Genomic DNA, 12,986 nt, shown 5'->3' with positions numbered 1-12,986 from the left:
AGGTATCTTAAGGGCACAATCACGCATGGAATTCACTTCCAACCAACACCGGTCCTGTCACTCACTTGCTTTGCAGACGCGGACTATGCAAGCTGCCCCGACAATCGACGGTCCACAAGTGCCTATTGTGTGTTCCTAGGAGGCTGTTTGGTTTCTTGGAGCTCAAGAAAACAGCATGTGGTTTCCAGGTCCAGCACAGAGTCAGAGTATCGCGCCCTTGCACACGTTGCAGCTGAAGTGTTGTGGATCAAGTCGCTGTTGGGTGAACTGAATGTCACTCTTCCGAGAACACCAGTGGTGTGGTGCGACAATATGGGAGCTGCTTCGCTCGCAGCAAATCCAGTGGCTCATGCGCGTACCAAACACATAGAGATAGACGTACATTTCATACGCGATATGGTGATCAGAAAAGAGCTTGAAATTCGGTACATACCAACGCTAGAACAAACTGCAGATGTTCTAACTAAGGGACTCTCAGTGAAGCAATTTTGCAAAATGAAAGACAAGCTCACGGTGAAAGAATCCCCTTTTCGCTTGAGGGGGAGTGTTAGAGGATCGTCCACGTCAGCGTAAGTGGCTGAGCCAGCGTGTACGTCCAGTGGAGTCGGTTAGCCAGCCGGAGTTGGTTAGGCGGTTATAGTCAATATAGTCAGTTTGACTGTGTGTATAGCTGATAGATTAGATCTGTGTATATATAGAGATTAATGTATTGTGTGAATACTTATCAAACCAGAAATACAAACAGATCAGAGAGAGTTCTTATTCCTCTCTCAATCTCATACCCATTTCTCTCAATTCCATACCCATTTCTGGTTATTGACTTACAGATTCAATTTTACCCTTAACAATTGATGTCAACAATCTATGTCAATTGTTGATATAGATGTCAACAATAGATGTCGATTGTTGATATTTATGTCAACAAACAGATAACTCAAAACTCACAGATGTCAACAATAAATATCAGTAGTTGACATCATGTTGAAGGTAAAATTGTATTTGTACAAGTGATTTACTAGTATTATTTTTTTTTTATCAAATTAAGTTTTTGGTGGGAAATTGGAAAAAACTTATCAAATGGTGTTAGTTGAGACAATTTCTCATATTCAAAACAAAGCATAATATTTGCAAGATAGCTAATGTTTTATTTATATTACAAACAAGCACTATGTCCCGCGCGTTGCTGCGGAATAATTAATATATTTTAGTATGAAAGAAGACATATATAGAGACATGTTTATAAATATTTAGGTTTGAAAAAAATGTATTTAAAATTTTTTGAGATATTTTTATTTTTCTGATTAAAAAAACAAAAAACGATATGAATGAATACTACTTGTATTTAGAGTCTGATCTTTTATTTTTTTAAATAAAAAAAATCTATAAATAATAATAAAAAAGAACACTGTTCATTGAATAATGTTTTGTGAGTAGAGAGGGTTCTTCTATTATATATATAACATAATATAATCATAAATCATCATAAACAACATCAAAATGATATCATTACCCTTTATTTAAAGAGCAATAAAAAAATAACAAAGTATTTTAATGTGGGAGAAAAAAAAATTCAGATTTTCAAAATTAAATTTCTATAAAAATAGAAAAAAAAAAAAAAAAAAAAAAAAAACCAAAACGGAATTAATCGCATAATAAAAACTCTTCCAATTTCTCTTTGGAAAATTTGTAATTTTGACGCAATCCCAGAAATATAAACCATTCGTGATTCATAACTCATTTACAGTGGTTCGTATTGGTTAATTTGGCCAAACACATCCGAAAAAGTTAAAAAATTTATATAAATCGTTATCTAATAAATAAAAATAAACGCCTAAAAAGGAGAAGATATATCTACCCAACAAACTGAAGATAAAGAACGAAACATAAGAATGCTAAAACTAAAACTGTCCAAAAACACAAACATCGTATAAAGTTGTTGTGGTCGTTTATATTGGTTATGGTCCTCCAAGATTATTTATTTCGTTATTTTAATTCTTTAGAATAATTAGTTTGAATAAGACCGACTGAATAAATATTTTTGAGAGAGAGAGAGAGATAGAGTTGACGAATTTATTTAAGTACAACAAAAATTAAAAATACAAACAAAAATAGTGCCCATAAAAAATAACTTTTTTTTTTGTATTTTTATTTGAGATTTGTTAGCATGTAGCCATTTTATAAGGAGGTGTTTAAAATAATAATCAAATTATGCATTTATTTAGAAAATTAGCCAACACTAATAGAGTTACCAAAAACACATTTTTTCTTTTCAAAATTCAACTGTGAGAGACAAGAAGTTCCTCATAGTCACACAATTCGTCAAGCATTTCAACTCCTCGTCCCTCGCTCCGATCCTCCCCCGACAACCCTCCGGCACTGTCCGCCGGATAGGCCGTTGGAAACGTCGCCGCCTCTCACGCCAACTTCATGCGTGTCGTCGTCGCGAAATATCTCGGCGACGAGGCCGCCGGAGGAGTCGAGCTTCTCTGCATTGTCAGAGCTGATTTCTGATCGGAGATAGGATTTTATTCAGGTCTATCGACTAGGTGGATCGGAGAGCAATGATCGAGAACATAGACCGCAGCGTGTGAGGCCTTCGATTCGATCGAGCACTTCTATCACGAAATCAGCTCCAACGAGCTCTAATTCTGTCTCTGGAGGAATTCCGGTGTTCATGATATGATGTTGTTGAACACTGTGACGGTAGGGATGCAATAGAAGCTTATGGAGAAAGGCAGAGGAACGAGAGACGTGGATTGGCGGGCTTGCTTGTGCTAGGTATTAACTGTGATAATTAATCTGATTAAATGTAAGGGTTAATCCGATTAACCGTGACGATCCTCCTTTGGAAACAATCTTGAATAGCGGTGAGTCTCAGTGGTTGCGCCAATCCGCCCACTCGAAGGTCGCAAGTCCAGTTCTGCGTATTAACTGTGATAGGTAATCCGATTAATTGTGAAGGTTAATCCGATTAACTATGAAAGTTAGTATGCTTAAATGTGCAGTTAATCGGATTAACTCGGCCTTTATTAATTTGATTGCCTCTCCGTCTTGGCAGGGATCACGAATTTTGGCTTCTCAGCGGCCAAGAAGGATTCGACTTCGCTCTGGTGAATCAAGTTGAGCTCGGTGTGGGTTCAGAGTAAGAGGTTCGTGAAGCTTATGGTTTCGAGCTTCCGTACAATGGTGGATTCGAATTCGGCGGCGTCGGACTCAATCTCGATGTTGTTCAAGTCTTCGAAGGCCGAGAGAGACGATGTTGGAGCTCTGGAGTCGCAGATTTCGATTTGACGAAGTTGTTAGGGTTGAGGACGACGAAGACGATATTGTAGAGTTTTAAGCTATTTATCTAATTAAACTCATAGTTGGACTATTATTCTAAAAGATGAGTTTAATATATGCTAGATAGCTAATCCGCCCTTTTTATTTTATCTTAAAATTAATAAGGCTAATTTAGATATCGATTAATTTTTACGTATAGAAAATTTGCCTATATTCTTGAAAATTCTAAAACATCGGTTATTTTCAAATTGTAAGATTTGAAGCGGCTTAATTCATGTGCTTTTTTTTTTTTTCTTGATTTTACGGAATTTTGATTCTTTTCAAATTGTTATACATTTAGTGATATTCAACACATACACAAAAAGAGAGGTATTTGGTTACTGGTCTATTGCTCCGTTACTATATGATATTCTAATACGAATTGTGAGAGTACTCTAGATTTCTCCCAACCTAAAAAAGTCAACAGGATTAAAATTAAAACAAATTGTAACCACAATTAATTAATAAACAATACGTAGACGATTTCAGTATAAAATGAATTGCGCAAAGCGCAACATTTTATTACAAACACACGAGATACATTTGATAGAATCGGCACGAGCCGATACTACTCACAAACAAATACTTATTAAGACAAGCATTACTCACACAAGTGTCTAGGAATGGGGTGGGTCAAGAAGGGTGCGAGCAATGTAGCCGTTGGCACCGGCGGGGAAGAATCCTCCGCGGCGGGACTCATCGCCGGTGCCGTACACCGTCCTCAGGATCTCGGCAGGGGTGCGAGCGTAGGCGAGAGAGTAGGTGTCGGCTGAGAGGATGTTAGAGGTGGTGCGATTCTCCGCGCCCAGGTGCAGAGGAACTCGAAGACCTTCGTCCTTGACGCCGCACATCGCGAGCTTGTTGCGCAGAGCCGATATGAGGATTGTGAACTTCTCGACGCTTATTCCGTACGGATACACCTCTTCTTTGCCTCTCTCGTACAGCAATGCCCGTATGATCGCGTCTTGCCCTGCCTCCACGCCCAACAGCTTCGCTACTAACTGCATATTTTTACTATGCTTATAAGTTAAACAGAAAGTTCAAGACATTTACAAACATAAAAACAATCTTTTGAGCTTCGGTATGGAAACTAAACTTTTACAGTGAAATGTTTAGAGGCACTCGACTATCCAAATGTAAACAGTTTGCCATTTTAAAAGTGTGTGCCTTCAAATTGTATTTTCTTTTTCTTCTTTTTTTTTTTTTTTATTATTGATAAATAAGAGAGATTAGTCTTGTTAATAGAAATGGGTTGAATAAGTTAACAAGCAAGGTGTGTGTATCCTTACACTCCGAGATCTTTTAAGCTTGAGGTTAGGAATAGTGCCAACATAGCCCACCAAGCCCTCATAAGGAATTACGTAGCAAGCGAGGAGATAGTTGATTGAGTTTGCGAATACATCGAACGGCGGGTCCAGAGTGTAGCCAACTATCGCGTTGAACATTCTCTCGAAAAGCTCCGAGCTGATATTTAACGCCGGCCTCTCAAACCCTCCCACTTTATCATTTATAGCCCTGCAATGCAATCACATTTCAATTTAGTCCCCGAATCTCCCGCCCGATCCAACGACATTTGAAGAACTATTTGGCTAATTTTGAGAGCACAAAATTAACGGAAAAATGAGTAGCGAGTAACCTGATATGGCCGACTTCCTGGTACGCAAACTCGGTGATGATCCTGTGGACGAGAGGGTCCAAATTAGCCTTCTGACACCCGCTCGGAGGCGGACCGCCTCGAGCGAGAGCGGAGTTCACGGAGTCGAGTCCTCTGCCAGTAGCACCACAGAGGAAGAACTCAGCCTCCAAGAACTCCATGTTGAGAGCGAATAATATCTGATCGGTGTCATTGGCCTCGACAAATGGTCCGCAAAGAGGAGGCTCGTCGTTACCCCAAACCAGATTCAGTTTCACGATGAGGAGAACAATGGAAACAAAGGCACGTAAAAACAATGGATCACCCATTGTTTTCGTTTTCAGAAAGATTGCAGCCGAGTTGGGAATGAGAAGTATAAGATCTTGGTATTTTACTACCTTTTATAAATAATCAGGAGACACTTTTGGAATTAAGTCGGGTCTGAAATATTCGTTAGTCGTGACACTTGAAAGAGACATTTAAAAACTGCTACAAGTAATAATCGCAGAAGTATCCCAAGTGGTTGGCTGGTCTGTCTCTTGCTCCAAATAGATTTTTAATCAAAGTTTAAAGAATACGTAACTGCAATTTTATAGCATTGGTATTAAATTCAGCCATCTTTCATATCTTTGACTTTATAGGTAAAAGCACAAGCAAAATGTTGTCAAACAACTTCCCAAAACTTGCAACAATCGGATAGAGATATGCTCATTATAGGATACGTAATTGCAATTTTATAGCATTTGTATTAAATTCAGCTCTCTTTCCTATCTTGACTTTATAGGTAAAAGCACAAGCAAAATGTTGTCAAACAACTTCCCAAAACTTGCAACAATCGGATAGAGATATGCTCAGGTACCACATGCACGCCTGATCAATATTTATTCAAATACTACTTTTGCAATTATTCCTTGAGCCACAAGCAAACGCAATGAAAAGGATCTAATGTACACACAACCAACTATAAAAAGGAACATAATTACCCTTACAAGTTTACCCTTTAAGGGTGGAACCTTGTATCTCGTTGTCCAGTAATCATCAGCTTTCCACAAACTCACAGTTACGTAAACAGAGAATGTATGCGAAGACTGCGACGAGGTAACAAACAAGAATACGTGTCCCATTATCGGTGGAATTTCATTTCCAAAAGAGGAGGCTTACGAAGAGGCGATGGTGGACTTGGCACCTTCCAAAGTGTTTTTGAGAAGCATAGCGACGGTCATGGGGCCCACACCGCCCGGGACCGGAGTAATCCAACCAGCCACTTTGCAAGCTTCCTTGAAATCCACATCTCCGACAAGCCTATAACCGGCCTTTTTCGTCCGGTCGTCCACTGCGTTTGTCCCCACATCGATCACCGCGGCACCAGGTTTGATCCAACTTCCCTTTATCTGTAATGGGCAGAGATTAGTTTTTAGGATACATCATCATGTCATGCATTTGACTCCAAACATATTAGTCAACGCACATATTGTGGAGTTTGTAGATTGATAATTGATTCAGCTATCTATTAATTTCTAATTATGATACTATCCTTAAAATCCTTATAGGTTTTTGTATCGGTTGTGTTTTCTTTGTATTCGGTTTTTAGTTCCAGAACTTTGGTTTTGTGTGTTGTGCTCTTTTTGTTGTGACACCAAAAGCATGTCAAAAGAGCAACAGTATTGCCTTATTTAGCTGATGGAAAATCGCAGATGGCCTTAACTTTTTTGTTCTTTAAACAGGTTAAGAGTGGCTGGTGTCGGGGACTCCGTTGCTAATAAACGCAACTGAATTACTAGTTTTACTCGACAAGAGGTTTTAGTTTTACTCTACACCTAACTAACTTGTGGGTTCGAACCACACAAAAGTGCCGTTTATAAAATAAAAAAAGTAATTTCTTTTGTGATAAAAGAAAAGACTTTTACCATCATCGGTTGTCCTGCGGCCGCGATAACAATGTCGGCTTCGCGAATGGCTTTCTCTGGCTCTTTGGAACGCGAATGGACAATCGTAACAGTCGCGTCCGCTTTCAAAAGAAGTAACGAAACTGGCAGACCAACGATATTACTCCGTCCCACCACAACTGCATTCTTCCCTTTTATACTTATCCCACTCCGAGTCAGAAGCTCAATGCATCCCTACACAAATATCAGACCAACAAGAGTTAACATCTCCAAAATTTGAGCGCACAAACACTTTCAAACAACAAAGGTTCGCTATCATAGCATAGGTCAATCTGAAAATCAATTGACAATGAAAGGTATAACATGCACCGAAAATAATAACATGTGCACGTTTTATTACCACGAGTTACTCGTTCGTCTCATTCAAATTAGTTTTCGGATAGAATCTTGTGATACTTGACATGTTCTCAAATCTCACCAAAGCTCAAACGAGCACCGGCTCAAAATAATGAGATCCATCCCAAAATGAGTAAACCCAAAGAGACAATGGGGTTTGAAATAGACCCCAATGGTAGCTCTTTTGGCTTCACTCATCTTAGTTTGGATCTCATATTCAGCTATATACTCGCTGGAGACTGGATTTTAGGCTCCAGTATCAATGGAACTATACTTTTTTTTTTTCTTTTTTCTTTTTCACTCACTAGTAGTGTAAACAGAATAAGAAAAACATGCCTTGGGGGTACACGGAAGGAACAAAGGATCTCTGCCTTTCATGGCGAGTTTCCCGATATTAAGCGGGTGAAACCCATCAACGTCTTTCTCAATGCTTATCGCACTCAACACTTTCTCTTCATTTATATGCTTCGGCAACGGAAGCTGAACCAGAATGCCTGTCCAACGCAAAGAAATCAAATCACACAAACACATCGTCCATCGATCAATCGAGACAGAGAGACAGAGAAAGAGACGAACCGTGAACATCGGGATCGTCGTTGAGTTCGTGGACCCTCGAAATGAGTACGGACTCGGAAACATCCTCAGGGAGGTCGGTATCGAAGGACTTGATTCCGACTTCGGCGCAGGCTTTCCTCTTCATGCTCACGTAGCTCTGCGAGTCCTTCCTGGTTCCCACGATCACCACGGCTAGCCCAGGAACCTGATGATCCAATCGCGCAGTTTAATTTCACGACTGCTTTTTTTTTTAGGTTACTGTTTGGATGACTGACCTTTCCGTGCTTTTCGGAGAGGAGGCGGACCTCGGCGGCTATCTCGGAGCGGATGGTCTGAGCAATGGCTTTGCCGTCGATGATGGTGGCCTTGTGGTCCGACGGAGAGGATGATGACTCCATTGCGATGCGGACTTCTCTCAGTCAAGGTATCGGTCGTTACAGGGATGCGATTTTCTTCATTTCCTTTGTATTATCATTAGGGAAGAAACTCACATATTTTTCTTTAAATTAGTATTAAAAATATTAGAAAATTAGAAAAATAGCCAATTTAAACGTTTGACATTGATAAATAGCTAACGTTTTATAAATCTTAGATAAATAGCCGAAAATAATGACGTGGTCTAATATATGGAGGTAACTATTTACCTAAGATTTAACAAACGTTTGCTATTTAGCAATATCAAACATTTAAGCAGATTATTTTCCTAATGGACCCTTAAAAGATAGTCATTTAAAATCAATTGATTAAGAGAAATTACCCCATTTGCCACCAATTTCATAACATTTTCTCACTTTCCACCAAAACACTAATTTTTCCCAAAATGTCACCATCTATGTCAATAATGTTGACATCTATTTTTGCCATTCACTATGAGATGTCAACATTGTTGACATAGATGTCAACAATGTTGACATCTCGGTGGCATTTTGGGTCAAATTAGTGTTTTGGTGGAAAGTGAGAAAATGTTATAAAATTTGTGACAAATTGGACAATTTCTCTTAAAATTTTAAATTTTTAGTAAAACAAGCAAAGTCAAAATTTAAAGTTTTTAATACAAAGTTACCATTATAAACAATTAATTTATAATGTTATAGTACAATTTTTTTTAGTATAAGTCATTAATTAGAAATATTATTTCGAATCGCGAACTTAAAATCTTCAATTAAGTGTTTAGTCATTTTGTGGCATATATAAATTAAATAGCCCAACGGACCCTAATTTCACGTTTATTCAGACATTCTTCTATTTTCGTGATCTCTAAATTCTCATGATATACACACATTGTTCATGCTGTCAGTCAGTTTATCACTGCTCCTACCACAGTTCATTGGGTTGTCATTCTTCGCATTCTCAAGTATCTTTGTGATACTCAATTTCAGAGTTTACTGTTTCAAATCTCATCTTCATTAGAGCTGCACGCCTATTCTGATGCTGATTGGGCTAGTGATCATACGGATTGCAAGTCCACCACTGGATTCTACATTTTTCTTGGAGATTCTGTCATCTCTTGGAAGAACAAAAAACATAATGTCATTTCTCGTTCTTCTACCTAAAATGAGTATCGCACCATGACAGCAACTACATGTGAGATTGTTTCGTTATGCTTATTACTTGTTGATCCGGGTGTTACTCTTCATCATCCTACATCGATATACTGTGATAATCAAAGTGTCATCCAGATTGCTCGTAACTCCGTCTTTCATGAGCGAACCAAGCATATTGATATTGAATGTCATGTCATTCGCCATCGTTTACAGTTTGTTACGATCGCATTGTCTTATGTTCTCTCTTCTTTTCAGATTGTTGATTTCTTCACGAAAACTCACTCCACTTCGCATTTCCGCTTCTTAACTGACAAACTCTCAATGTTTATTGATATAGCATCATAAGTTTGAGGGAGGATATTAACATAGTATATTTATTATTATTTTAGTTTTTTTTTTTTAACTTGATTGTATTAAAACTATATAACCAGATTAATGTAATTTTTCATTATCATATTTATTCGAAAAACTCTATTTTATTTTCGTAATCCTTAAATTCCCGGCTAAAACTCAAGGACAACCTTAAAATGCATACATCCACGTCATCAGCTGTTGTGAGTAATCCATGTCGGCAAGAGTCTCACAAGCTAGCAGAGTCAACTAGAGCAGGTTGGCTTAAAGCCTTAAACAAGTTCGTAATTAGCTATAATTTTTAGTTTGATACAATACAGTTTAACAATTATAACAGTAACAACGTATATATTGCAATCCTTAATGAAAAAATAATTCATTCCCATGGAGATAAATATTCGCTTGGGATTACTAATCTATGACTTATTCAATATTTTTGGATCAAAATTCAATATGTCAAAATTAATTAAAAAATATGAGTACAAAACTACTTTCAATGAAATATCCTTTCATTTTATAATATTTCGTTTGTTAAGTTTATTTTGATGGTTGTCAATAATCTATCTGATTTATGGACATTGTCGACATTACGATTGTTTTGAAAAAAAAAAAAAAAAAAATCCAAGCTAACCAATCAACAACTGCACATCCGATAAAGAAACATCAAAATTCAAACTCAAACTCTAAAGTTAAAGTCATGACCAACAAACATAAATCATCGTCGGTAAATGAAGAGATGTCGAAACGCGATTGATTTCAGATGTGTAGTTGATTTTCGTTTGGTTTGCTTGAATTTTTTTTCCATTTCCAAGTTTTCCAAAAGAAATTGTAATGTCTAAGGTAGTTTAAAAGGATATTTCATTGAAAGTAGTTTTGTAACAATAAATATAAGAAAATCGTACCTTTTGATTAATTTTGAGATATTAGATTTTGATCCAAATATCGACAGGATCGTAATTTAAGAATAATCCATATTCGCTGTGTCTATTCTCTCCATTTTCATTCCCAAATTCTTTCACCAACAAAACAAAAACCTACTTCCATATTATATTCTACTTCATTTCACGCTCCTGATATTCAACCACAGTTAAAACTTAAAAGGTCGCGGGACTATGATTGTATTCATGCGAACAACTTTTCCGGACCAACAACTTGGACCAGATATCAGTTATTACAAAGTAGCCAGTTTGATTAAGCTGTATTAAGTTCTAAAAAATAATAATAAATAAAAAAAGTCGCATGCTTTATCATCATGTTTAAATTCAGATCCACAAGCAAGACATTTGCTACCATCCAAAGCGATTTCCTTTATTATTTGGTCAAACCAACCAGACAATTCCCGATCCAAAAAGAAGAATTTATTGATCTGATTCTAATACTGATATAGCAGCAACAAAATATTTACCCACCTATGACAATCCTTAATATCACAGATAATTTAACAACATCATGATATACATATATATATATATATATATATATATATATATATATATATATATATATATATATATATTTCTTATAATATTGGATCATCATCATCACCATCTCCACCACTATCATTTATGATTATTACCCAGTTTTAAGATTCCGGTAAAAACCTTAGAAAATTGGGATTTTAAGTTACATAATTTTCACAGGTTTCGGCTATGAAACCAAAGAAAATAGTAGTTGAAGTGATATATAATTTTAGGTGTGATTCCATGAGCCCAAGAACATCATGGTTCTTATTGGATCTTCGGCCACGTAGTTTTTGTTCATATTCAAGCGTCGTCGCCGTCTCTCGAGCTCGTCGGTGATCGAGACATCGCTCCGGCCGCCGTGAAAACCCAACGCCGTCTCGCAAGCCTGCCGGAGTTTTTCCTTGAAAGTTCTCTTCGATTCCGCGTCAAGAAGAGAGCCCTCGCCGGAGATCAATTGTTGATTTTTCATATTATAATCTATTATTATTTTCTCTCTAAAACTAAATATATCTGAATAAAATATGAGGCCAGGATATTAGGACTGAGGATGGCCTAACGTTGGTTTATATAGAACTGAAGGGTCGGTTTTGTTGACGAGGCACCGGTGATGTGACGTCACTCTGGGACCCACCACTTTCCTTTGATTGGATGAGATTCCTTGTGGTTGTGAGTGGAGGACAGATAAATTCAACATGGTTTGATATTTTTTGTGGACTCTAAAATAGTGTACAAAATGTCCTCTTTTTTTCTTGTTTCCTTTATTCCTTTGGGATTTCTTGATTTACAATAATGCATGAAAGGTTATAACAAAATGATTTCTTTTCCTCTTTATTTGCAATCAAGTGATATGTATTATTATCTTGATTTGTTATTATATACATGGGAAATATGATTGCTGTTATTATTATATTAAAAAATAAGGACAGTGGAGTGAAGTTAAATACAAATTATACAGTGAGTATAACTTTGGCTTGAAATGATAGTCCTCTTTTCCAAAACTCTGACTCTGAGTCTCCTCCGTTGCCTAGAATCTAGATATATACATATATAAATTAAATATATACATATATAAATTAAATATATAGTCTTTCCTTTTTCCAGCTCTTAGCTCAATTTGTGATTTTTCTCAGTCCATTTAAGCTGTTATAAAATTTAAAAGTATTGTTTTTTAATAAGCCTTTGAGAGAATTATAATCTAATGTCAGTAGTACAAAGCGTTAGGTTTTACTTTTAAGTTCCAACTATAGCCTCAATTATGCAGTGCAAACTAGTAATAATTTCATGCCAATATTGGAAAATACTACAATTAATGCATTGGAAATGCATTATATTTTTTAAATATATCTTTCGATAGATGATGGGGCCATCTAAGAAAATGAAAGAAAGAGACAAAAATTATATAAAACGACCACACATTTTCTACCACCTACAATACATACACACATATCATAACTAAATGACTCTAACCTAAGAAATAGGCCTCTCTTCTTCTTCACACGTAATCCCACATTTAATTAATACAAAGTTATAAGCACAATTTGTCTTTTAGTTTTGTATTGGTAACACTTTAATATCAAATGATCGAGGTCAAATTTGGTGTATATAATAAGTGAAAATAGTCGAAAGTAAGCGTTTTTAATATTTTTTTTTTCAAATATTAGCAGTTGAACCTTCTAATTTTCATTAATAACCGTTTAAAAAAATAATTAATCAGATTTCAATAACAGTTCACTAGACTTCAATAATTGTTGACCAAATTTCAATAATAATTAATCAGATTTCAATAGTTGTTGACCATATTTCAATAGTTATTGACCAGATTTCAATATTTCTATAT

The 12,986-nt window shown here is 36.5% G+C and overlaps 2 protein-coding genes across 2 annotated transcripts; both read right to left on the bottom strand.

Moving 5' to 3' along the window:
* Positions 1–3,756: 3,756 nt before the first annotated feature.
* On the bottom strand, positions 3,757–5,353 carry LOC149388927 (ferritin-like catalase Nec2). The gene is made up of 3 exons (XM_089623043.1): positions 4,958–5,353; positions 4,611–4,836; positions 3,757–4,322 (listed from the first exon to the last, which is right to left on the bottom strand). The coding sequence occupies exons 1-3, from the start codon at positions 5,281–5,283 to the stop codon at positions 3,939–3,941; spliced, it is 936 nt and encodes a 311-aa protein (XP_089479169.1). The 5' UTR covers positions 5,284–5,353; the 3' UTR covers positions 3,757–3,938.
* Positions 5,354–5,780: 427 nt separating this feature from the next.
* On the bottom strand, positions 5,781–8,286 carry LOC149388926 (Amino acid dehydrogenase family protein). The gene is made up of 5 exons (XM_089623044.1): positions 8,067–8,286; positions 7,813–7,996; positions 7,573–7,730; positions 6,862–7,074; positions 5,781–6,345 (listed from the first exon to the last, which is right to left on the bottom strand). The coding sequence occupies exons 1-5, from the start codon at positions 8,187–8,189 to the stop codon at positions 6,112–6,114; spliced, it is 912 nt and encodes a 303-aa protein (XP_089479170.1). The 5' UTR covers positions 8,190–8,286; the 3' UTR covers positions 5,781–6,111.
* Positions 8,287–12,986: the final 4,700 nt, after the last annotated feature.

This window comes from Urtica dioica, chromosome 8 (genome assembly GCF_054948205.1).
Source record: "Urtica dioica subsp. dioica isolate 48M chromosome 8, U.dioica_male_clone48M_v1_H2, whole genome shotgun sequence".
NCBI classification, from domain to species: domain Eukaryota; kingdom Viridiplantae; phylum Streptophyta; class Magnoliopsida; order Rosales; family Urticaceae; genus Urtica; species Urtica dioica.
The sequence above is the reverse complement of the archived record's forward strand: the minus strand, read 5'-3'. Positions and strand labels throughout refer to the sequence as shown.

Bases quoted from the DNA above. Each gene is read 5' to 3' on its own strand.
- LOC149388927 (XM_089623043.1), bottom strand. From the start codon at position 5,283: ATGGGTGATCCATTGTTTTTACGTGCCTTTGTTTCCATTGTTCTCCTC. The intron at 4,837-4,957 runs GTTACTCGCTAC...ATTGCATTGCAG, and splicing joins CAGGAAGTCGGCCATATCAG to GGCTATAAATGATAAAGTGG. The intron at 4,323-4,610 runs GTAAGGATACAC...AAAAATATGCAG, and splicing joins AGCTTAAAAGATCTCGGAGT to TTAGTAGCGAAGCTGTTGGG.
- LOC149388926 (XM_089623044.1), bottom strand. From the start codon at position 8,189: ATGGAGTCATCATCCTCTCCGTCGGACCACAAGGCCACCATCATCGAC. The intron at 7,731-7,812 runs GTTCGTCTCTTT...TGCGTTGGACAG, and splicing joins CGACGATCCCGATGTTCACG to GCATTCTGGTTCAGCTTCCG. The intron at 7,075-7,572 runs GCATGTTTTTCT...ATATTTGTGTAG, and splicing joins TCCTTCCGTGTACCCCCAAG to GGATGCATTGAGCTTCTGAC.